Source organism: Typopeltis vanoorti, chromosome 15, assembly GCF_054136105.1.
Source record: "Typopeltis vanoorti isolate ZY-2024b chromosome 15, IOZ_Tvanoo_1.0, whole genome shotgun sequence".
Lineage (NCBI taxonomy): Eukaryota > Metazoa > Arthropoda > Arachnida > Uropygi > Thelyphonidae > Typopeltis > Typopeltis vanoorti.
Window position 1 is genome coordinate 64,697,999 of NC_143563.1, and position 26,804 is coordinate 64,724,802.

The 26,804-nt window shown below is 35.1% G+C and overlaps 1 protein-coding gene across 2 annotated transcripts in view; it reads right to left on the minus strand.

Moving 5' to 3' along the window:
• LOC150098826 (cilia- and flagella-associated protein 410-like) overlaps positions 1-26,804 on the minus strand; it is a 95,436-nt gene that overhangs the window by 25,370 nt on the left and 43,262 nt on the right. For both annotated transcript variants that reach the window (XM_090405604.1, XM_090405603.1), the window contains exon 4: positions 3,041-3,264. In XM_090405604.1, coding sequence (XP_090261730.1) covers positions 3,041-3,264 — 224 coding nt within the window. The remainder of the gene's footprint in view (positions 1-3,040; positions 3,265-26,804) is intronic.

The following is a 26,804-nucleotide window of genomic DNA, read 5'->3' on the forward strand; positions in this document are numbered from 1 at the left end:
AAATGAATTTTCAAAATATATATTATATAATATATATATATATATATTTGTGTGTGTGTGTAATTATTTTTGTAAGTTAGGAAAATTTTGACCACTTTTGTTATCTTATTTTAGCTACTATGGTGCAAACTTTTTAGAATTTTCTGTTATTGTTTAATTGCTGTTCCATTTATGTGCTGAAGATTCATGTGACATTGGTAAAAAATTTTACAATTAAATCAAGATTTTCCTAGTGAGTTTTCCTTCTTGTATTATTATTCTTATCGAAGGTGGAACTAAGATCATGCCATGTAACTTAATTTAATTCCAAATTAAATTATGTGGTTTGGGAGCTATAAAATAACTTTGCTACAACAATAATTAAATTTCTTTCATTTTCTTATCAGTTAACAGTAGTGTACTTAAAGATCTTCAACAAAAAGTTGAGGATCTATAAGATTGCCAAATATATAAAATCAATAAGAACTTTCTCTATTTCCACTTGCTGAAGTACACGAATCTCTCTACCTCCAGTATATATAATGAAATCACCTCTCAAACACAAATGTATTCACGCAGATATACAAAGGTCCACAGATATCAGATCACGAGTACTGTTTCAGTTTTTTCATTAATTTCTCTAACATTATCTATAACATGCATGTGAATGTTATAGATTATAAACAAAGATTTAATGTAAATCTGAAAATACTGAGCATTTGGTGAGAATACAAGTTCCACTTTATATTTTCATCAACTAGGTTTTGAGATTATGCTCAAAATTATTATTTCAAACCTGGTTACCATATATCGTCCTATACACGGAAAAATAGTTACCATATTTTTCCGTGTATAGGATGATACTTTTCTTCTAAAATTTTTAGACCAAAAATTGAGGGTCGTCTTATACATGGGGGATAACCGGTTGAGCAACCCGTGGTTGCCGTGGGGCAAAACTGCCAGTACCTTGTCTCCGCAAACAGGCTTCCGCCAATCACTAGCCTTTGTTAATTCTGTTGATTGATGTCATTAACGGCTGATTCTGAATAAACCAATCAGAACTCTGAAAGCATTCATACTGCAACTCGTTAGTGGGGTAAGTTAATGCATTAACAATATTTTGAGCACTAGCCCATAAATATGTCCGAAAATAAAAAACAATTGTCATATTCTTCAAAATTCAAGTTAAAAGTCATCAATAATGCAAAAGAACATGGAAAAATAATAAAAATATTACCTAATTACTAAATATACTTTGAATATTTAAAATATATCAAATGTGTTCTGTTTTATATTTAAAATAGTGATTTCTTAATTTTGGGTTTGAAAAAGTAGGGTTCGTCTTATACATGGAAAAATACAGTATTTGGTTGCAAGATTCAGTTTCTTTAAGCATAAATGATCCTCTGAGGTCAAATAGCAATGCCACAGGTGGAGTTTATTGTACAATGAAACCTGTGGAAAATTCATGCCTAAACAAACACACATAATAATCACAGTAATAAGTTTTAATAAGTAAATATTTCATCCTAAGTATCTTAGGACATCATCAGTACAGTTAATTCAAACAATACTAGGAATAACATGCAGTTAGGGTGCATGATTACAATGGAATCCCAATATGCATGCAGTAGCATGTTATAGAATTAAATTTAAATATATCTGGAGAAAAAAAAAAACAGATTACATTAAAAATAAGATAACATATATAAAATATTTTACACAATTTTGTATGACAATTTCCCATACTTTAGGAATAGCAAGAACGTCATTACAGTTTAGATTTGGTCTGTGAAGTAAGGCTTCAGCACTTTCTTTATATAAACGTTCATGTTTATATAAAGATCTATGTAGAAGTTTGGTCCTTTTCAAAATATGTTATCTTATTTTTAATGTAATCTTTTTTCCCCCCCCTCCAGATATATTTTAATTTAATTCTATAACATGCTACTGCGCGCATATTGGGATTCCATTGTAATCATGCACCCTAACTGTATGTCATTCCTAGTATTGTTTGAATTAACTGTACTGATGATGTCCTAAGATACTTAGGACATCATCAGTACAGTTCATTCAATATTTACTTATTAAAACTTAATAAGTAATTAATTATTTAGGATGAAATATTTACTTATTAAAACTTATTACTGTGGTTATTACATCTGTTTTTTAGCTGGAGTTTAGTCAATTCTCCCATTCAAGGTCATCTCAGAAGTTAAATACCACAATGAAAATATAATATAGATAGATTTAGAGAAGAAAAGCTAGAAAATTTAAAGAAGAAGAGTCCGCGCAGTTAGCCTGGTGGCTATGCGCTTCGCAACCATATGTCTGGGGAAGGAGTGTCCTAGGTTTGATTCCCGTCAGTGACGTGAGGAGCTGCAGGATCTTTCTCAGCCATAGCCAAGTTAGCCAGTCTTGGGCGTGGACAGCAGGGTTTTTTCCCCAGTTTATTCTGGGATTTTTCATCCCACAAAGCAGGCAAACTGGCCTTGAGAACTCAACACTACAGGCCATAGGATACACCGGGGCATAAGGCTGACCACCTTATCCTGTAAACGGAGTGGGGTCTGATGATCAATGGACCCTCGACACCGCAAGGTAAAAGAGGGTATAAGGAAGATGACATGAAGATGACAATAATTTCATTGAAAATTTTTATTAAGTCAATTATTACGGTATGAAAGCATTTCCAAGATACTGTAAATTTCATTTGCCTGAATAGAAAATAAGGATGAAATAGATAAATCTTTTCACTTTGAATGTATCACTATACCAAGATGGAAATCGCCACATCTTTTGTGAATATTTTTGATTTGGTATAGTGATACATTACTGGGGAATTTCAATTTTGGAAAGTCCTAAGGAATGCATCACTTCCCAACTTTAGGCTTTCCTCAGGACTTCAAAACCCTCTTTTTTATGAGTAACATTACATTTGCATTCTATAGGTTAAGAGGTTTAATAACTTTTAACAAAACATTCATTTCAGATATTTTATACTGCAGGCATTCTAACTTAAGGAGAAAAAAACATTAACATAGTTTTCAAGCCAGCTTACATATATTGTCAAGCTTCTGAAGATTTGGAAGAGCTCTAAGAACAGTAGGGCGGTAATGTTCTCCTTCAGCACAAGGATTTTCAGCCAGCCACAGGCTATGTAACCTAGGTAGGCACTGAAGATAAGACACTTCATTTAAGTCCCGAATTTGATTTTTGCGAAGATATAATTCTTGAAGATTTCTACAGTGTGCAAAGTCTGATAGTGTCGTGATATTATTAACACTGTAAGAGAAAAAATATATATACAAAAATATGCGTCCTCCAATAATATTCTGATATACTTATCACCGTTTGGAATTTTTAAAGATATCTTTAAAAGGACTGACTAAAACTACACTTTAATTTTAAATTAAAAATAATAATAATACAACCTTCAAGGCATATTCCATCTTAAAATTCTCTACAAGCCAATAATAACTTAAATATTACCTCTTGATCCCCTTGAATTTACTACTGAATTTTATGCTTAAGTTAATAATCTTTATTAATATGGTCTGTTGAAAGCATGACAATCTGACTTATTATATTGTGCGGGCACCTCTATGGAGTCAAAAGACTCATTGTGGGATAACCAAAATATCTATACTATATACAGGGTGATTCAAAAAAGACGGTGGACTCAATTTCGTATGGCTATATTTCCTGAACTATACATTGTATGTGAATGATCTACATAATATTTGAAAGAGGAGGTCCTAAAGTTTGAAATACTACTGCTAGAGTGCTTGCCTAGCGCACAGCAGCATCAGTTGTGAACAAAATGACTACTATACAGCACAAAACTTTTTGCGTTCGTGAGCTCATTAAAACCGAGTCGGCGACTGCTGTGCAGCATGCGTCTTGTGATCGTTTCAACATTAAACCTCCAACGAGGAAGAGCATTTGTCATTGGAATTATCAATTTGAGCAAACACGTCTGTGTAAGGGAAAAAGCTCAGGCAGATTGAGTGTATTGGGGGAGAATGCGAGATGAATTCATAGTTACCGCCTTGATGTTATCCGTGCAGCCGGAGGCACATTGAACATCTATAAACTTTATTGTGAGTATATCTGCGCATTTAGCCTAGTGGCTATGCGCTTCGCAACCATATGCCTGGGGGTGGAGTGTCCTGGGTTCGATTCCTGTCGCCAATGTGAGGAGCTTAAGGATCTTCCTCAGCCATAACCAAGTTAGCCAGTCTTGGGCATGGACAGTAGAGAATGCGAGACGAATTCACAGTTACTGCCTTGATGTTATCCGTGTGGCCGGAGGCATATTGAACATGAGTTTTATGCATGGCTATGTGCTTTGCAACCATATGTCTGCGGAAGGAGTGTCCTGGGTTCGATTCCTGTCGCCGACGTGAGGAGCTTAAGGATCTTCCTCAGTCATAGCCAAGTTAGCCGGTCTTGGGCGTGGACAGCAGGGTTACTTCCCCCAGTTTATCTGGGGTTTTTCATCCCGCAAGCAGGCAAACCAGCCCCGTGAACACATGTATCTACAGTAATAAATACTTAACCCCTTGAGGGGGGGGGCTCAACTCACCCCAATAGGGACGGGGGAGGAAACTCCATATGAATAAATAAATAAAAATTGTGAGTATAATCAAATATATTTTACATCATGTTTGCCACTAGTTCTATGTTTGATATATAGACTTACAAAATTGAGTCCATCTTTTTGAATCACCCTGTATATCTAACATACCCCTCTCCTTGAACCCAATAACAGACAAAGCACTCACAACTGACTACGGCACCCATTCCACTCATTCACAACTCTCCAAGCAAAAAATCTAGCCCCCCCCCCTACTCATCACACATTTATTCAACTTCCAGGAATGACCTGTTCTGGCTCCTCTAGCCAAGTGCTGAAACATTTCCCCTGCATCAATCCTATAAAACCCTTCCTCCTCCTTTATAGTGCTTTTATCCTGCTTGGTACAGGGTCTGCTATGATTATGCAACTGTGAGAAACCCCAACCGGCTTGTCACAGAAACTGGTGTTAGAGGGGGGGGGGTTGTGAAGGTAGATGTGAGTGTTCACAGGGACAGTTTGCCTGTTCTGGGACGAAAAACCCCCTATACCTCCATACGAGACCACCTAACTCACCTTTAGTTGAAAGAGACCAGATCAGATAAAGGTTCCTAACTTTTTGGACGAGAATCAAGCCCAGGTCTTTCCTACCAAAGGGCTTCATCTATACTGACTGGGCTATGGAGGTTTATCCTAATAAAACCCTTTAAGCAACTTAAATGTTTCTATCATATCCCTTCTTTTTCTCAAATTAATCAACTTCTGCAATCCACATATCCTCAATCTATCATCATAGATAACATTCCACTGATCACTCACCATCTTAGTCATTGGTCTCTGAATCTCCTCCACTGCTACCTCATCCCCAAGAAACCCAGGAGACCAGACCCTGAGCACAGTAATCCAGATGTGGATGTATCAAAGACTTATAAAGTGGAATAACTTCCTTACCTCCACTTGTTCGTATGTTCAATAGCCAAATAATATTATGAGTTACTTTATCAACCTTAGCAATATGTCTTCTAAACTTTAACTCTGTCTACCACCACCACCCCTAAATCTGCAGCTTCATCTATTTCCTGGAGTACAGTTTCATCAATGTGGTACACAGTTTGTAATCTATTTATCCTAATATGCATAACTTGACATTTCTCCACATTAAACTATCATGCATTATCTTTTGTCCATACTGACAGCCTATTTAAATAATCTTGCAAGCTCTCCACACTGCCTTGATTAACTATTACTCTATCTAATTTTTTATCATAAGCAAACAACTGAATATTTCCTTTCAGGTCATTTCCTATATAATTTATGTACAAAATAAACAGTAGTGATCCCAGCACTGTACCTTGCTGCACGCCACTAGTCACACCTGCTTTCACAATGATTCATGTCCCTCCATATACTACTTTTTGATATCTGTCCAGCAGCTACCCTCTTATCTACATAACCAGTGTGTCGTATCCATCTCCATTTGTTATAATTCACATAACAGAGTTCCATGTGGTATCCTGTTAAATGCCTTTGCAAAATTCAGCAGAATCATTGTGTAGCATTTAATTTATCCAACTCAGCTGTTACTCTATTATAAAAGATTAGTAAATTACTAAGGCATGACCAACCCTTCACAAAGCTATGTTGCTCCTCATACATATCATGTTCTTATCTACCCATTCTTGAATTCTCTTTTTGACCAATTTTTCCAGTAATTTTACTACCATGCCTGAGATACTGATTGGTCTATAATTTGCTAATGCAGTCTTAGATGCAAGGGAATTTATTTTACCCTCTTTCCACTCCCTTATAACTCTCTAACAGAGCTGAGACTTAAATTAAGAGCCTAGTCAGAGACATTGCTAGTTCTCTCGCACATTCTCACAAAACCCGAGCTGATATCACATCTAATCCCACAGATAATACATCTGTGGGATTAGATGCTGAGATTCTACAATATCCTAAGAACCTCCATTTCATCCACCTCTGTTCCCATATCAGTGTCTGCCACATATGTTACAGCAGTAACCTCACTTGGATGATATGTCCTTGCAAAGTGGTCACTCATTAACTCAACTATTTTATCTGCTTCTGTCACCTCATGACCATCAGCACTCATTAATCAGTTAATTTTCCACAGTCATTCTTCCTCTTACTTGCCATAATGAAAGCACTCTGAGATTTCCTTTGGCCTGCTCAGCTAGATTCTTCTCATAATCTGATTTTGCCTTCCTTACCGTGTGGGTCACCTTTCTTGCCTGAACTTTATACTGTTCATGAGTTTTCAGGTCACCTTTCTCCTTATATAGTTATCCTCAAGAACATTTTCTTCTTCTACAGCTTTATATTACTCATCCATTTAACTCCTACCTGATATTGCATCCTCTAGATGTGCCTTAACTATCTCTCCATGCACATCCTTCCCTTGCAGTGTTTTATGTTATGGTGCAGATTTAAGATTCCTCCAAAACTTTTCATAATCACCAGCATTGTAGTTCAAGATATACCCCCTTCTTGTAAATATATTCATGTTTTACAATTTCCCAAATCAAGCCCATGTGGTCACTTTCCCCTAGAGGCAATGTGGCCACTTAGGTTACAGATAGCGCTTCTGATCAGGTCCAATTCTCTCACACCCCTGGTTCCCTCCATCACATGCTGCCTCAAGTAATTATCTCTCAGTAGGTGTATAAATTCCATTTCCTTCCTGCCATGTAATCTTTCTTCCTTCCAGTCTATATCTCCATAGTTGAAGTCCCCCATAACACTCGACCTGCACTTGTACTAATTTGCCGATGCATGTCTTACAGATCATTCGTGGAACCCCACCCCCTCCGGCCTATAGCACCAACCAATTGCATATTTTGTCTTACTGGCCTTGATCTCACCCCAGACTGCTTCAAATGAACAGCCATACTCCTGCCTATCTATAATTCTTTTTGGCTACAATTCATCCACTATCATCAGCAGTACCCCCCCCCCCTCTCATTCTGTCTTTTCTGAAAACACTAAACCCTTCACATTGTATCCCTGTAACTACATCATCTTCTGTTAGCCAAGTCTTACTGATGCCTATAACTATAGGAGAATGAATGACTACTATTTGGGTTTTTTTTGGTCAAATTTATTTTAAAACTAAGCTATACCAACTAGTTTTGCCAACTGTGACTGTTGGCTTCATCAGGGTAAAAGATGTATAAAAAATAAGAACACTTAAACGCTAAAAACTGTTTACATTAAAACCATAAAATGAACTGAATACAATTGCATATTTATAAAAGCAGAAGAACGCATACATCACATGTATAGTGCGTGTATGATCTACTAGTTGTTATGTAGGAACGTTCTGTAGTTGGCAGCAAAATTTAATTCTGGCATGTTGAAAGATCTAATGAGGGTCTTCTAGATCTCGGCCAAAATCAATCCTTGGTTTCTATTAAGGTTTTGTTCTGAACGGAGAACTGTTGTGGCTTCTTTTTCGGGTAAGTAGAGCATTGAGCTTTTATCCGATTCTCTCATATGGTTAGTCCTAGCAAAATGAAAGGCTAACCCCCGATTTGTTTTCTCTATTATTATTATTGACGTCTCCTATGTGTTCCTTCTTCCTGATTTCAAAAATTCTTGAGGTCTGGCCAATATAGTTTAAGCCGCATGAGCAGGGTATGTTATAAACTCCAGCATATTTAAAAAATGGATGACTGTCTTTCAGAGATCGTAAAAATTGGCAAATCGTCTGTGCAGGTTTAAAAGCCACTCGTATTCCATGAGGCTTGAGGAGTCTGGCAATCTTATTGGAAATTGTCCCCACAAACGGAATCGCTATGGTAGAATTATAATGTATATCTTCAGGTTGTCTTTGCGGGGGATCACAGAAAAGAATCTTGTGTATCAATTTTCTAGGATAACCATTCTTTGTAAGGTTATTTGATATCTTGATATCAGGGACAGTTCATCTTGGAAGTCTTTATCATCTGTTGTAATGTGAGAGGCTCTATTTTTTAGCATGTGTACAACACTAGGTTTCTGAGAAATATGGTGTGAAGAAGTGAAGTGCAAGTATCTACCTGTATTGGTGGGTTTGCGATAAACTGTAAGGCTGATATGACCATCTATTTGTTTCTTGATTAAAATGTCCAGAAATGGTAATCGGCCTTGCAATGGGAAGCCCTCTTTCACCACCTTGTGAAATCTGGAAGACCCTCATTAGATCTTTCAACATGCCAGAATTAAATTTTGCTGCAGAACGTTCCTACATAACAACTAGTAGATCATACACGTGCTATGCATGTGATGTATGCGTTCTTCTGCTTTTATAAATATGCAATTGTATTCAGTTCATTTTATGGTTTTAGTGTAAACAGTCTTTAGCGTTTAAGTGTTCTTATTTTTTATACATCTTTTACCCTGATGAAGCCAACAGCCACAGTTGGCAAAACTAGTTGGTATAACTTAGTTTTAAAATAAATTTGACCAAAAAAAAACTCCAAACAGTAGTCATTCATTCTCCTATAGTTCTTGTGGTCAAAAAATAACTGTTTTATCATCATAATGCCCATAACGTTTGGCGAGGTTGCACTAATGCCTAAAACTCCTCCCGCTTATTTCTGATACTGCTGGCGTTAGTATATAGAAACTGCAGTGTTCCTTTAGGCCTCCACCCACCTTTACTTCCTGAATTAACTACCTTATTCAATATTTTTGCTTGAGAGACTAGATTCAGCACTTGTCATTCTCACACTCACTTGCCTCATGGATGCCTTTACACAAACCCACCTGCTTCCACCCTAATTGCTTAAGTTTTCCTCAATTCGCACTTCAGCATGCTTGGTTAACAAAGCTCTCTTGACACCTAATACCAAAACCATTTAAATGCAGTCCATCAGCATTATACAAATCTTTCTTTCCATCAACAGACACAGACCACAGATCCTACATCATTCCTTCTGCACAACCTCCACATTGATTCATATGCTGCCAACAATGTCCTCATCAGTTAGCCTCTATCATAGTGTGGCAGGAGACTTACAATCTTCACCTTCTTGCACTTCAGTTTTGCTTCTTCTAACAACTTTTTTACATCCTCCCTCATAGAATACTTCTTGCCTCTCAGATCATTTGTACCAACGTAGACAATCATTTCTTTTGACTTACCTTTTTGCATCTGGATGACAAGATTAATATTGTGAATTTTTGCACCAGGGAAACATGATTTTGTTACACTTTCTTTTAAGTACTCTCCTAATCGGGTCTCTGTACATAATTTTCTCCTTAATTTGTTTTTCTCATTTATTTGCACAGTCTTTATTATTACTTTAACAAGTTGTAGAGGCAGCAAGAGATTAGCAGTGCTGAGAAGAGAAAGAAGTAGGTGGTTGAAGTAATAATAAAGACTGAGCAAATAAATGAGAAAAACAAGTTAAGGATAAATTATGTACAGAGACTTGATCAGGAGAGTACTTAAAAGAAAATGTAACAAAATTAATTTCACGCTTTGTTCTGTGAAAGATAACATTCGAGCATGCTATGTCTTTATTTACATCCATTTTATTCTCCTGTATTTCCACTACCGCACATTAGACATTAATTCCAACATTTTCTATCCTACCATCAAATACTGTCCGCTCTAATAGCATTTGCTCCATTATTGTCACCTAATAAGCACTCCATATTGAAAAATTTAATACACACTCTCTCTCTCTCTCTCCAGTTTCAATTTCCTTCCACATATCCTTTAATTTCTGTCAACCAAGACAATTAGTTCTTTTGACTTACCTTTTTGCATCTGGATGGTGTGATTAATATTGTGAATTTTTGCACCAGGGAAACATGATTTTGTTAAGTACTAAGTTTTAAGTACTCCCCTGATCTTGTTTTTCACATTTATTTGTTCAGTCTTTATTATTACTTTAACAAGTTGCAGAAGCGGCAAGAGATTAGCAGTGCACACTGTGTGTGCATTGCATAAAATTCTGCAAATTTAAATCATTGACAAAGTGGTCTTTGCTGTCATTGTTCTAGAATGCATTGGTGCCATACCAATAATATTGTATTTAAATAAAATAATTCAAGGTTTACTTACAAACTAAATAACTCAGTCAATCACACATCTGTTTAAAAAAAAACAAAAAAAAACTACAATAAGTTAACCCAATATTATCAACTAAAATATGAAAAAATGACTTATCTTTCAGAAGCACTCATAACCACCGAACACCTCCTAATGGTGTCCCCACTAAATATTAATATGCTAAATTAACAAATTTAAGTAGATTTATACTAATAATGGTTTAAATCTTTTCTGTTTGTGCTCATTGAGTCATTACTCAATGGACAAAATTTAGGGCAGCAGCTTGTATTAATGGAGGGGGGGGGATAAGGTTTCAAAGAAGTTAAACAGCTATTGCCAGTAGCATCACTAAAACTAATAATCTTCAGAATAGTAATGCTGATGTTGCATGCAGAACATGACGTGGCAATACCAGGAACAGAACAATGCGATTACAGATCACTAATTATGATTCCAAAATTATACTTAATGCATGCACAGTGACAGTGGTTTTGGGTAACATAAAAAACAAGTCCAAAACTCAAACAATGGATGGCAATTTAACTACAAGAATGTAACTCACTCCTGAGACAGTAAAAAGTTCTCATCCAATGGCACTCTGCCAGCATCAGCTGAAAAAAAAGCTATAGGTTGCTTTTTATTATTTTATTAAACTTTTACTCATTGGAAGGTAACAAAAACTTCCACCACATTACACATTCCTTGTTCATCAGCAAACATCTATATAAGATGTCTTTGTGTGTGGAGTAGATATATGGGGTAACATAAAAACTGAAGATAGAGATATTCTGGATGTTTGGAGTAATTACTTTGAAATAAACAATAGTAATGGTAGAAAATATTCAAGAGGAAGACAGGAGTACACATCGATAATAGAAGTTCAAAAACCTGAAATGTAAATGTGGCTGGAGTAGATGATATTCAACATATTAGATGATATTTGAAATTATCAAATTAATGCAGAGATATAAATGTTTTAAGTGACTGCACTGTATAATTCAGAAGGCATAATAGAAAGTCAAATTCCACATGATTGATAGAACCCATCTATATAAAGGAAATAAAACTGAATGTAAGATAAGATAATGCAAGGTAAGATTTATTGCAAGCATATTTCAGAAGAGCAAAAATTTTGAAATGGAATGAATAGCTGAGTTCAGGCCAAATAAGGATTATCAAGATCAGACTTTCCCTTTTAGACAAAGAGTTGAAAATTCATGCAAGTATAACAAGAATCTGTATTTAATTTTTGTATATCTGGAAAAGGCATATGACAGGGCACCAAGTAAAAAAGCTTTTCAAAATGCCATAATTATATAATTAAATAGAACATTATATAGAACTTAAATATAATACATTGTTTATATTTAAGTTGTAAGTCAGCAATTAGAGCTCAATGAAATACAAGAATATAGTTTAATGCAAAATCAGGTTAAAACATGATGAATGCTATTATGAAACAAAAATGGCAATACATTGGATATCAAAACTGACATAAAAATTAGCTTTTTACTTAACATAGATGATCTCCTAAGCAAATCCGGCACGAGATGGCAGAAATTTTTTACATTCATAACTAAATCAAATAACTGACATAAAAATATGGCATGAAAATCAGCAACAAAAAAGACAGTATAAAAATAGGCATAAACACAGAAAACACTAGCACTACATCCTGAATGGGAAATGCCTACAAAACAAACAAACATATCAGCTATTTAGGCACAATTTTTAGTGAAGATGACAATTAATTAAATAAGGAAATAGAACAAAATAAGCAAATCTGGTGTAATTGGGAATCAACCAAATAAATTTATATGGAATAAGAGAGAAATTAGTCAAAATATTAATCTAGCAGTATACAAGAGAGTGCTCAAACTAATTTTAGATTATGGATCTGATTGTAGGATTAAAATATAACAGTTGACTGGAGATCACAGTTATGACAGTTCTGATTAAAATTATGGGAGTAAACTCATAATTAGTTTAAATGGAATGAATACAGTGCAGAGAAATAATGAAATGCAGGTTTAATCGTTCCAACATTTCATTTCTGTCAATGAGACAAAAATTATAATAACACACACGAAAACAATAAGAGGAAGAAGTTAGACTAGAAGCAGGCTCCATGGGCTGTTGGTTTGTAGAGGTCTAAGAATGAATGCTTCCCAAATCTTAAGAAGTTTAACACAAACATATTTAAAAAAAAAAAAAAAAAAAACTATCTTTATTTAGATCAGGTTGGTTTTTTAAATCTTCTGCTGATTCTTAAAAAAATCCTTCAAGTTTGTACTTGCTGCAGTGAATACTTTTTTCCCTTTTAGTGCTGTGCAAGGTATGGTAAGCTACACCTGACTGACCATTATTCTATTATTTTGTGTGTTCTCCAATGCAGATATTTGCAGACCTCCCTGTTTGTCCATATGACGAGGTGCACAAACAACTGGAACAGAGGGGGAGGGGATCTTTAGGAGAGTATTTAGGGGCAGCCAGTTTCAAAATGAGGTTTGAAAGTAGTGCAGAGATTATCTTTTTTAAAGTTCTGGCTATTTTTTCTGAGGTGTCCCAGATATAGGGAATAGTAATAGCATTACTACAATCTGAATTTTTAGATTCAGGTGGGGGTGCTTAACGGTCAAAGCTGTATAACTGAGAGAAGACCTCCACATAGCCTTTAAAGGAATGCGGAGAACTGACCAGAGCTTCTGACCTAATGTCCAATCCTCACCTTCTCGTGGTGCACCCTGTTGGGTATCTACCTGGATACTGAATGAACAAGGATTTAGCCGACCAAATTGTATTCTTATAGGCTTAAACCAAAATACAAAATGATGGTACAACATGACAAAATTTCATTTCGGCTGGGGCTTCGCCCAGTTAAACAAGCCCCCCCCCCTTTGTTTTCGCCAGGGAACCAGGGCGACCAGCGAAAAAGTCAGCTACTGGAATCTATATGGTTCATATTATGAAGGAAAGTGGTATTAAACCTGATATCAAAATTGGAGAAGTTAATGTCAGCTCTTTACTTTATGCAGACGATGTTATACTTATCAATAAATCCGCTCCAAGTCTGCAAGATTCCCTGAATAAATTGAATAACTGTTGTAATAGATATGGTATGAAGGTCAGCAATAAAAAACCAAAGACAATGAAAATAGGCAGAATCATTAAAAATGTCAACTGCATTGTAAACGGAGAACCTGTGGAACAAGTAAAACATTTCAGCTACTTAGGCACGATTTCTAGTGAAGATGGTAAATTAAATATAGAAATAGACAACAGAATCAACAAAGCTGGTATGGTAGGAAGTCAATTGAATAAATTCATATGAAATAAGAGAGAAATTAGTCTCAACACTAAATTAGCTGTATATAAGAGTGTTCAAACTAGTTTTAACTTATGGATCTGAGAGCTGGGTCAGAAGTAAAACACTTGACCAAAGACTAGAGACTACAGATATGAGAATCCTGAGAAAGATTTGAGGCGTGAACAGATGGCATCAATGGCAATATCATATTAAAAACGAGGAAATTAGGAAAGAATTTGACATTGTCAGCATCCAGGAATGTGTTAGCAGAGCTAATGCTAATGGTCACTAAAACAGAATGGGAGAGGAAAGATTAGCAAAACAAGTGTTCTCTGCCAGGTTGGCAGGAAAACGACCCAGAGGAAGACCAACATATAGCTGGATTGATACGATACAAAGTGCCTTAAGACGATAGAAATATAAGATCTGATAATGTTGGAGTATTGACAAGTAACAGACTGATTTGGAGGAAAATTGTAGATAGGAAGTTTGTAATAATGTAAATTTTTCATGTGGTACTATCATATCCTGTACATCCCCCTTGAGGGTACATGGCAGGAATTTGATGATGAATTTTTAGAGGGTGAGGTGATGGGAGGAAAACAACTATTTTAAAAATATTTTTGGCATTGTAGCCATTGGACAGGAAGGTACAGTGAATAAAAGAGAGTTCAGTTGTGAGGTAAGTTTGTGTATGCATTCTACCCTTCTGGGTATATTTTCTGTAAACTGAGAAAGAAAGAATGCCACTGGGAGGATGATTAATCTTTTACATATTATATTAATTGTCACCTCCAGGGAGTCCAAAGACTCATCGAGGGAGGGCATCTACTCTACAATTCTGTCTCTACTACTCACAATCCACCAACGCCATCTATCGCCGACCACCGCCACTATAATCAGTGACCAGCAATATGGATTCCATCACTCTCAATCGACAGCCAATTTTGTGGCCCTCAATATATATATATATATATACCTCTATACTCAAGACATGAAAAAATTCAGAGAAACTCATGGTTATTCAAAAGCATTTAATCAAGTTTGGTAGAGTGATTAGCAAACCACGATTCATTTTAAAGTCTACCTTCCATTCTCTGCAATGACTAATGAGAAAGCTGGTAATCCAGCTTTCTCACTAGTTGCATAGTAAGAATCATGGTGAATGGTTTCCTCTCCTCACCAATTTCCCCACTAATTCAGGAGTATCAGGATTCGGTACTTCACCCACTCTCTTCCTTCTATGTATAAATGACAAGTTCTCACAGACTTTAAAGCCTGTTCATAGCTTTGTAGATAATAGTAAACTCCATTCTGCCTTTTCATTTGACAAACCTTATAGTACCCTCAAGATTCACCACCACCAATGTCCTGAAATTCAATCCTATAGCTATATCTCAATGAAGTAACAATCTTGTAGACTTCGATGCCACCAAAAACTCAGTTCTGATCTCTCTCACAAGAGCTCACATTTCTTCCCCTAACCTTCAATTCCTCATATAAAATGTCACAGTACCTGTACTGCTACCTGTGAAGCAGACTTTGTGGACTCTCAATAACCAACACCTCTAATAATTGAATATCCATACATTGCTATTCTCAAGACATTTATCATCTCTTTTTTTTTTCTCTACTTTCCTTCATTCTATCTTTTTTTTTGTACTTCCATTCATTTCTACTAAATGTCTAATATCACTGAGCATATTTCTCATTCTGAACAACTCCTTCAAATCTTGCATTCCAGCTATTTCACTTCCAGTTGTTCTTGCCACCTTGCTCTCACTCAATTCTTTCTTCTGTTTCTTCATTCTTACCTCATATCCAAACATGATCAGATTTCACTTCTTGGAAAGACCTACAACTCCAACTTTTCCTGGCAGCACAAACGCATCTCAACCATAGTTTCTTCAGCCTCCAAAAACTCTCTATTTTTCTGCTCAAGACACTTCACACCTTTAAGCTGCTAATTATATACAAATCCTGAATCACCCAACCATGGAATATTAATAACACTTGAATGTTGTGACTGTGCACTGTCAATCTCTCTAAGACATCATTATGTCTGTTCTACAGATGTGCTCTTTCACAGACAGTGCTCTGCTGAATTGGCACTATAATTCCTCTGCTTTCCTCCAAAAACATGAGAACAGAGCTGCTGCCAACTAACATCCATTAACAATCTTGCTTGAAACTTGCTAAACAATTTCTTGGCCTTCTTTTTCATTCCATCTGCTTTTGTTCTTTGGAATGGCCTCCCTGACTGGCCTTCTCCGAAGAATACAACCTTGAGCTATTAAAAAAAAAAAGAAAAAAGTCAACAGATTTCTCTTTTATTTTTACCCTCTTGTCCACACATGGCACTTTCATGCTAAAGGTTTTGCAATTTTGTGTGTGTTAGATATAAAAAACAAATGAGTATCACAATGAGAAAAAAAATATAGACAAAAGTTTTTAAAATAATAAGAACTAAGTAGCTTTCTAAGATGAAATATAAATATATATTATATACACAGATAAATATTATTGGAGATAAAATGAACTTTTCTGAACAAGAACCAAACCTTGGATACTCAGTGGCAAAATCTAAAACACTGATTCAGTAAGAGAGATATGAAGTTATATTACTTGGGCAGAAAAACCAGAATCTTATAACTCAAGAATTTAAAGAAGCAGTTATAGGGGGGAAAAAAGACACAGGGGAAAATATAAGAAAGTTTTAAGTTACATGTAAAAGGTAGCTAAACAAGTCATAGGAAGACGTAAAAATACAGATGATAAACATCATAAAGGTGGCAAGATAGTCTGGATGTCTGAAGTGATCACTTTGAAAAATTGTTAAGTGAGATAAACAATGACAAAACAGTGGTAGAAAATATTCAAGAGAAATGAAACTGGGAGTACACATCGATATTTGAAGTAGAAAAATCCATATTTAAGAAAAATCTGAAAGATGGAAAGGCAGCTGGAGTGGATGATATTCAACCAGTAATGATAAAATATAGAGGTCTAAAAGTTTTACAGTGATCATTTCGAATCATTCAGAAAGCCTGGTCCATAAGTGAAGTTCTAAATAATCAGAATACAGCTCTTATAGAATCCATCTAGTAAAAGAAAAATAAGACAACGTATGATTTATAAGAGGAATTTCCTTATGGAGTGCTATAAGTAAAATGTGAACATGCTTGAGAAGAGAATAAAGATTGTGGAAGAGAAACTTGGAGAAGAACAAGCTGAGGTCAGACAGATATGGGTCATCAGGATCAGATTTAAGACAAATAAGAAATCACGAAAATATAACTCAGTTCTTTACTTTATGCAAATGATGTTATACTCCTAGAAATGTACTCTTGCACTCCTAAAAATATGAGTAAATAAATTCAGTATAAGGATGCATTAACTACAATGAATAACTGCTGTAACATATTTGGAAATTAGCAATGAAACAAAACCAGTCTTAATTGGATATAGCAGCATTATATAATCTTTCATGGATGTGATTAGTATTAAAAAAAAAAAAAAAGTCCAATTCAGCTAAGATTTGATAAAATTACGTTGTACTATATTTATATGAGAATGAGAAATCTTTACTTTATGCAAATGATGTTATACTCCTAAAAATGTACTCTTGCACTCCTAAAAATATGAGTAAATAAATTCAGTATAAGGATGCATTAACTACAATGAATAACTGCTGTAACATATTTGGAAATTAGCAATGAAACAAAACCAGTCTTAATTGGATATGGCAGCATTATATAATCTTTCATGGATGTGATTAGTATTAAAAAAAAGTCCAATTCAGCTAAGATTTTATAGAATTACTTTGTACTATATTTTTATGAGAATTAGGGATTTGAAATAGTCTTTTCTGTTGTGGGAGTGTTGTATTATGATGCTTATGGCCAAAGCTTAAAAATTTTTGCATTAGCTCACATGTCAGGTAAACATCTTGGTAGTTAAGTATCAGCCTAGGTGTGCCACGGATGCCTACTATATCACAGCTGTTCAACAATAGAGTTAATTTCATCAATTTATAAGCTTTTGTTAATGCTATGACTAATTTTTAACCAATTGTTTAATCTATCAATCAATCAATTCTGGATCTGGTCAATTTATAAACTCAAGCAATGAGTAATGTTTAGCCTATGTGACTATATGTTGAAACAAATATGTTAATTACTTATATAATAGTGCATTTATCAGTCTATGAAACAAGAAGAAAAAACTCAAACCTTCTCGCTAATCTCCTCAAACCACACAAAATAAGAGTGACATTCAGACCTATAGAAACAATTCGTAAACTACTACGATCTCCAAAAGATACCCATCCTTTCTATAAGTATGCTGGAGTCTACAATATTCCGTGCTCGTGTGGTTCAAGTTAAATTGGCAAGACTTCGAGAAGCCTCGAGATTAGACAGAAGGAACACATTGGTTATGTTAAAAATAACAGACAAGACATATCAGGTCTGTCATCACATTTCTCCATAACAAACCATATCAATGAGCGGAACAAAAGTTGTACCACTTACATAGAAGAAGACTACTACTCTCAAATGTTTAAAGAAGCAGCTACAGTCGCAACCACTACAGATAACCTTAACAGGAACCAAGGTTTAATATTTCCAGAGATATGGAAAACCCTAATTAGATCTCTGAACACACAAGAAATGAACTTTAATGCTAACTATAGAATGTTCCTCAGCAACAACTAGTAAATCATGTACACGCGATACGTGTATTATTCACATTCAATGTTATTTTAGTTCAGGGGTCGCCAAAGTTATTTGCCCATTGACCCCTTCAAGAGTTTCTTGACTTTTTATCGACCCCCTATATTTTACTATTACGTAATTATAATAGGACAAGCAAAAAAAAAAAAAAAGACGCTTATGTGAATTTTAGATTGTTTATTTTATAGTTACAGTGTTTATTGTATGTATAATATAGTATATATTATTATATTACTATTACTACTATTATTACTATCACTAGTAATATTAGTGGTATTACTAGTGATATTAATAAACTACTGGTATTACTACCAGCGCTGCTCAACTCTTCAACATAGAGAAGTTTAGTTCGTGAATGAATAACAATTGAATTATAATATGTATGTTGATGAATTTTAGAACATTAACGCTCACTTGTATGTCGATGCGCAAAAATGAGACTGTGATTGAATACTTGTAAGTATCAGTAAATAAGAACCACGCATGTATTGCAATCTCGCTCCCACTTTGCCAGCTGGCAGGAACCACCAACATCCGTTTATTGGTAAGTACATCATTTTGCCCTACTTGATTGGCCTCAGTAACTATTTTCATGATCGTACTCCATCTTACAGGTCCTATTCATGGACCTGTAAGATGGAGGTACTGATCCCATGATTCACTCTTAATTGCTTTGTCATTACCTCCATGTCTTTTGTCATGGAGGTAATCCAAGTTAACCAAATTAAATATTACCAATACAATGATGTCTTATATTTTTCTGTCGATCCCCAATCGACCCCTAACAATGTCATATCGACCCCAGGGGGTCGATATTGACCCCTTTGGCAACCACTGTTTTAGTTTGTAACTATAATTTTTAGAATTTACAGTTAAGATCTATTTTGTGATATGTTTTAGCTTCAGTGCTTGTAACCTGATGATGCCAACAGCTTAAGTTTGGTGAAACTAGTCTGTATTGAAATACTTATCCGTTTACACTTGATCAATGTTCCCAAATAGTTATTTACATTAACTCAAACTTTCTGTTACTGATACACAACCATAAAGCAACAAACAAACTGAGAAAACTTTCCAAACCATTTGGTTATGTTTTCATAATTAAATAAAGAAATTATATCCTTTCTTTTAGGCTTACACGGTGATCCGAATGCATTTTTGGAAATTATGGAGACAACTACCGTGTTTGAATAAAAACTTTAGTTTACTGTTACTAAAATTTTACAATTCGATGTTTCGACCTTTATGTCAAGGTCATCTTCTGGAGCGTACAAACATACACAAGAAACAAGCTATACTACAACCATACTGGTTCGTTAAAGACACTGACTAACCGCTACCACAATTGTTGGCCTGACCTCTGGTGAAAAAAAAAAAAATAAATAAAAAAATAAAATAAAAAAAAAATTATACATCAATGCTAGAGTCCTATTATTTGTGTTGTCTACTATATACATCATTCCAGCCAGTTGGAGTAGAATGGTTTCTAATAATAGCAGATTGGCTAGAGTCCTGACTTATGTTGAATCTTTCAAATTAGGTTGGCTGAATGTGTGCCATCCAGATCCTTGGAATTTTCATACCATCTTTATTGTTGATATTTGGGTGGTTTATCAGGATTTCGCAGGATTCTTTAAATTTTCTTTCGTACCATGTTTTTGTGCAGTGTAAGGAGCAGGTGCTTTTCCAGTTGATTTGGTGTAAGGTGTTGAGTGCATGGTCTGAGAGGCCTGCTTCACCATAATGGTTATATTTAATGTGTCTAATGTGTTCTTTCTTGCGTATAGGGATTGTCCGTCCTGTTTCACCAATGTACGGTAAGTTACAGGAGCAGCGGATGCAATAGACTCCAGGATGTGCTAATGGGAGGAGAGGATCCTTAGAGGAGCTGAATATGGTTTTAAGTTTAGTGGATGGTTTAAAAGTGGCATTGAGGTTATAATGTTGTAGGATTCTGTTGATTTTTTCTGATAACCCTTTAATGTATGGAATGGCTATGGTTTTACTGTAATCTAGATTCATTTTTGTTGTGGTTTTATAGACACACTAGTTACACGTCTTCCTTCAGGCAATCTATCCTTCACGGTCTACCGAAAACCGACACACACGGGACAATACATACATGCGAATTCATATCACCACCCAGCACAAAAATATGGAGCCATAAACACTCTTAAAAACAGAGCCACAACTATTTGCTCTAACCAGCAAGCCCTGAAACAAGAACTAAAAATCATTAGTGACACATTCATAAACAATGGCTATAACAAAAATACTGTCAATAAAATACTCTATAAAACCACAACAAAAATGAATCTAGATTACAGTAAAACCATAGCCATTCCATACATTAAAGGGTTATCAGAAAAAATCAACAGAATCCTACAACATTATAACCTCAATGCCACCTTTAAACCACCCACTAAACTTAAAACCATATTCAGCTCCTCTAAGGATCCTCTCCTCCCATTAGCACATCCTGAAGTCTATTGCATCCGCTGCACCTGTAACTTACCGTACATTGGTGAAACAGGACGGACAATCCCTATACGCAAGAAAGAACACATTAGACACATTAAATATAACCATTATGGTGAAGCAGGCCTCTCAGACCATGCACTCAACACCTTACACCAAATCAACTGGAAAAGCACCTGCTCCTTACACCGCACAAAAACATGGTACGAAAGAAAATTTAAAGAATCCTGCGAAATCCTGATAAACCACCCAAATATCAACAATAAAGATGGTATGAAAATTCCAAGGATCTGGAAGGCACACATTCAGCCAACCTAAGTTGGCTGAATGTGTGCTTTCCAGATTCAACATAAGTCAGGACTCTAGCCAATCTGCTATTATTAGAAATCATTCTACTCCAACTGGCTGGAATGATGTATATAGTAGACAACACAAATAATAGGACTCTAGCGTTGATGTATAATTTTTTTTTTTCTTTTCACCAGAGGTCAGGCCAAACAATTGTGGTAGCGGTTAGTCAGTGTCTTTAACGAACCAGTATGGTTGTAGTATAGCTTGTTTCTTGTGTATATTTGTACGCTCCAGAAGATGACCTTGACATAAAGGTCGAAACGTCGAATTGTAAAATTTTAGTAACAGTAAACTAAAGTTTTTATTCAAACACGGTAGTTGTCTCCATAATTTCCAAAAAGAAATTATATATTTTGGAGGGAAAAAAAAAGCTGTAATTCTATTTTATCAACTTTCCAAATTTTCATTTCCACTACTAATGATTCAAATTTTGCAAATTCCATCAGTGGGTGCTAAATAAGCCAATAGCCACTGTCTGTTTTAGGTTACCATATCATGATTGGCTGATAATGTCATGGTAAAATTGAGTGCACTCTCTAAAGAAAAAAGATACTATCCTCTTATTCTATTATTATAAAATCATGAAAACAGGCATTTGTAATGACTGTCTTGCTCCAACAGGTATAATAAGTAGAAAATAAAAAAATAAAAAAAAACTATTTACGACATGAAATGTGCCATGGAATTGGCATCATATAAATAAAACTGACAATTAAACTGATTTTTTTTTACCAACTAAAATTTCTCCCAAAGAGATGAGCAGAAGAATACTTTTTATTCCAAGCATTGCTTATAGATTAAACTACTTCTGCATCAAAAGCAGCAAGTTAAACTATTTCTTTCTAAAACTGTACTTGATTTCATGAACTTCACTTTGCAGTGACATATCAAGTGATCAAAAAAAAAAAAAGCTTGTACAGTTTTTGCAACGTAAAACAGAAGAGAGTGGCAAAAAAATGGCTATCACAATCACATTTAAGTATGTTTATTTTATGTGTATAAACTGGGCAAAAATGATACAAGCAACTACCAATATGAGCAGGGCTTTGAAAATGCACTCGACCACTCATCAGTGATGAGTGAGATTTTTAGTTGACGAGGAAAAAAAAAAGAGGCTTTAACAGCATCAAATTCCTGATTTGCATAGAATTTCATGTAGTACTATCATACAGGATATGATAGTACTACATGAAAAATTTACATCATTACTAACTTCCTATCTACAATTTTCCTCCAAATCAGTCTGTTACTTGTCAAGACTCCAACATTATCAGATCTTATATTTCTATTGTCTAAGGCACTTTGTACCGTATCAATCCACCTATATCTTAGTCTTCATCTGGGTCATTTTCCTGCCAACCCGGCAGAGAACACTTGTTTTGCTAATCTTTCCTCGCCCATTCTGTTCAAGTGACCATATCACCTGAGATTAGCTCTGCTAACACATTCCTGGATGCTGACAATGTCAAGTTCTTTCCTAATATCCTCATTTTTAATATGATATTGCCATTGATGCCATGTGTTCACACCTCTAATCTTTCTCAGGACTCTCATATCTGCCGTCTGTAGTCTTTGGTCAAGTGTTTTACTTCTGACCCAGCTCTCAGATCCATAAGTTAAAAATGGTTTGAACACTGTCTTGTATACAGCTAATTTAGTGTTCCGACTAATTTCTCTTATTCCATATGAATTTATTCAATTGACTTCCTACCATACCAGCTTTGCTGATTCTGTTGTCTATTTTCATATTTAATTTACCATCTTCATTAAAAATGATGCCTAAGTAGCTGAAATGTTTTACCTGTTCCACAGGTTTCCCCATTCAAAACACATTGACATTTTCAATGATTCTACCTATTTTCATTGTCTTTGTCTTTCTATTGCTGGCCTTCATACAATATCTATTACAACAGTTATTCAATTTAGTCAGGGAATCTTGCAAACTTGTAGCGGATTTATTGATAAGTATAACATCGTCTGCATAAAGCAAAGAACTGACATAACATCTCCAATTTTGATATCATGTTTAATACCATTTTCCTTCATAATGTGATCCATATAGATAATGAATAACAGAGGGGATAATGTACATCCTTGTCTCACACCAGATTTAACATTAAACCATCTTCCTGTACTTCCTTCAATTCTAACTGCTGACTTGCAACTCAAATAAAGACTAAGTATTGCTTGATATAATGCCCCATTGACACCATGTAACTGTAGTGTATTGAAGAGCTTCTCTCTCTCTTGGCACTTTGTCATATGCCTTTTCCAGATCGGCAAAACTTAAATACAGATCTTTGTTATATTCCCATGCTTTCTCGACTATTTGTCGTAAAGTGAAGATCTGATCCTGACAGCCTCTATTTGGCCTGAATCCAGCTTGTTCTTCACCAAGCTTTTTTTCCACAATTCTTTCAACCGTTTCGCAAGTATACTGTCATAAATCTTGCCCAGAACACTCAGTAGGAAAATACTTCTGTAATTCTCACATTCAGCTTTATTTCTCTTTTTATATACGGGTACTATTAGAGCTCTACTCCAATCATCAGGAATTCGATCTTCAGTACAGGCCTTATGAACTATGCAGTACAGCCACTGTAAGACTTTTATACCACCATACTTCAGCAATTCTGGTCGAATACACATTTCAAGCATTTGATGGCTTTTTCTACTTCAAGTATGGATATGTATTCCTGATGTATGCCTGTTGAGTGTTTTTTACCACTGTGCTATCACTGCTTGTTTCATTTAGCAATTTTTCAAAGCAATTACTCCATACTTCAAGGATATCTTTTTCTCCCGTTTTCATGTCACCTTTATCATCATCTCTAACTCCTTTTACAGCACTCTTTCCTTCATTTCTAAGCTTCTTCAACAACCTCCAGCATATCTTACCACCTTCTTGATATTTATTTTCTATGTTCTTGCCAAAGTCCTCCCACGACTTTTGTTTAGCTAGTTTTTCACAGTGTTTAGCTTTCTTACATTTGTCTTTGTATTCTCTAAGAGAACAAGCTGATTTGCCAGGAACTTTTGATATGCTTTCTTCTTTTCCTTCACTGCCTCTTTAACTTCTTGTGTCCACCATGGAGTTCTGATTTTTCTATCCTTGCAGACAACCTCACCACATGCCTCTCTAGCTCTGAATCAATCAGGGTTTTCTTCAAGGTTTGGCACTGAATCTCCAAGGTTTGGTTCTTGTTCTCAAACTCTTTTATTTTTTCTTCAATAATCTTTGTGTATTTTAGTCTACAGTTCACATCTGTGAGCTGCTCCTCAACTTTTATTCGCTTTAAAACTTTCTTACATGTCATTCTTTTCAATATGAAATTCAATTTTATCCTACTCAAGACTAAATAGTGATCGCTTCCAATTTCAAATCCTCTGTACACTCTAGTGTCCTGCACCAGGGAGAAAACATCACTATCAACAATAACATAGTCAATGAAACTTTTCTTATTCCTTGCCTCTTCTCTCCATGTGAATTTCTGCACATTTTTATGTTGGAACATGGTGTTAGTAATAACCAGTCCATGTCCTGAGCAGAAATCCAACAGGTATTTGCCATTATTATTAGCTTTGCTCTTTTCTTCAAATTTTCCCAAAATATTTTTGTTGTCTGACAATCATTTCCTACTCTGCTATTTAGATCCCCAACAAGGACCAACTTTTCCTTTTTCATTGTGTTAGTTGCTTTTTCTAAAGCATCAAAAAATTCCTCCACTTCTACCTTAGTAGACCCTTCTGTGGGACCACAGGCACAAATAAGTCTCATTGTCCAGTTCCCATTCTCATATTTGCCTACATCACTCTACTTGAGACTGGTCAACTAATTCCCAAATTGCCAGCCCATCCTCATTCGTTCAGTATCCAGGTAGATACCCAACAGGGTGCACCACGAGAAGGTGAGGATTGGACATTAAGTCAGAAGCCCTGGTCGGTTCTCCGCATTCCTTTAAAGGCTATGTGGAGGTCTCCTCTCAGTTATACAGCTTTGTTGATTCTGTTTTATGTTGTACATAGTTTTTTTATATGTTTACCTTACTAACTGCATCTATTGGGGAATGCTGGTCAGTATACAAATGCCTGTTTTGTCATAATGGATTACAACCAATGAGAGGATAGGCTATGCATGTATAATTTTATCTTTATAAAGCATGCAACTAAAAATAGTTACAATGATAATTAGCTTATTTCTTACTCAGTAATGGAATATGCAGAATTTAACCATTAATAGTGGATAAACTTAGCAAGTCGAGAAAGAAGTATTTATTTCTCTAAAACATTTCTTTATACTAATTCTAATCTAAACGTTTTTCAATTGTTTTCCGAGTTGTCACCATGTCATATGACATAACTGGCCCTGTCTATCAAACAATGTTTCAGAGCCAATCAGAATTCAGATTATGCACTAATGTAGTTATATGTGAAAACCTAAGGACTTTATTTTATTGAAGTTTATATGATGCTGAATGGTTTCAACAGTTTGTTTATAATGGCAAAGAAGAACTTATGTTTTTTTTATTCATAAAAAAGGATTTAGGACATATAAGTATTGTAAGTGAAAATATAGCATAAAACTATTATTAAAAAAAATATAATAAATGGTCTTGTATCACTTATAAAATTCAGGAGTTTTTTCTTTGTGGCTATTAAGTATACTAATACATAAGCAGTTAATATATTTGTTTCAATACTGGTAGTTATACAGGGTAAAAATTAGCCATAGCTTTAACAAAAGCTTATAAACTGACTTCATTCAGGAATAAACACGTGACTATGATATATTAGGTGATCATGGCTGAGTGCACCCAGACTAACATCTAATGAGTGAGATATCTCTCTGACCAGTGAGCTAGCAAAAAGATTTTTAAGCTATACTAATATATGCAAATAATAATATATATGATGAATATATGCATAACATAAAGAAGATCACACTGAGTGAAACAGGTCTGCAGTACTTGCAAAACACAAGCAAATATTGGAGAACATATTTTTGGTTTTTGTGCTAAACAGTACTGCACTTTGGATGGGATTACATGAGTGGTTAGGTAGTTGTTATGCCGAAGCAACTACATGTGTTTGACTAGGTTTGCATGCTATGCAAGATGAAAAACTTGAGATTCTGGGGTTCCATAGTAAAAAATAACATGGTTATAGTATACAGCAAGGTTCCTCAAACTTTTTCTACAACGGAACACTTCACAAATCCTGAAATTTTCATGGAACACCTTGGTTATTTTGCAATGTATTAATTAATAATTAAGCTGATTTTTATTATTGATTAATAATGGATAATTAATTATT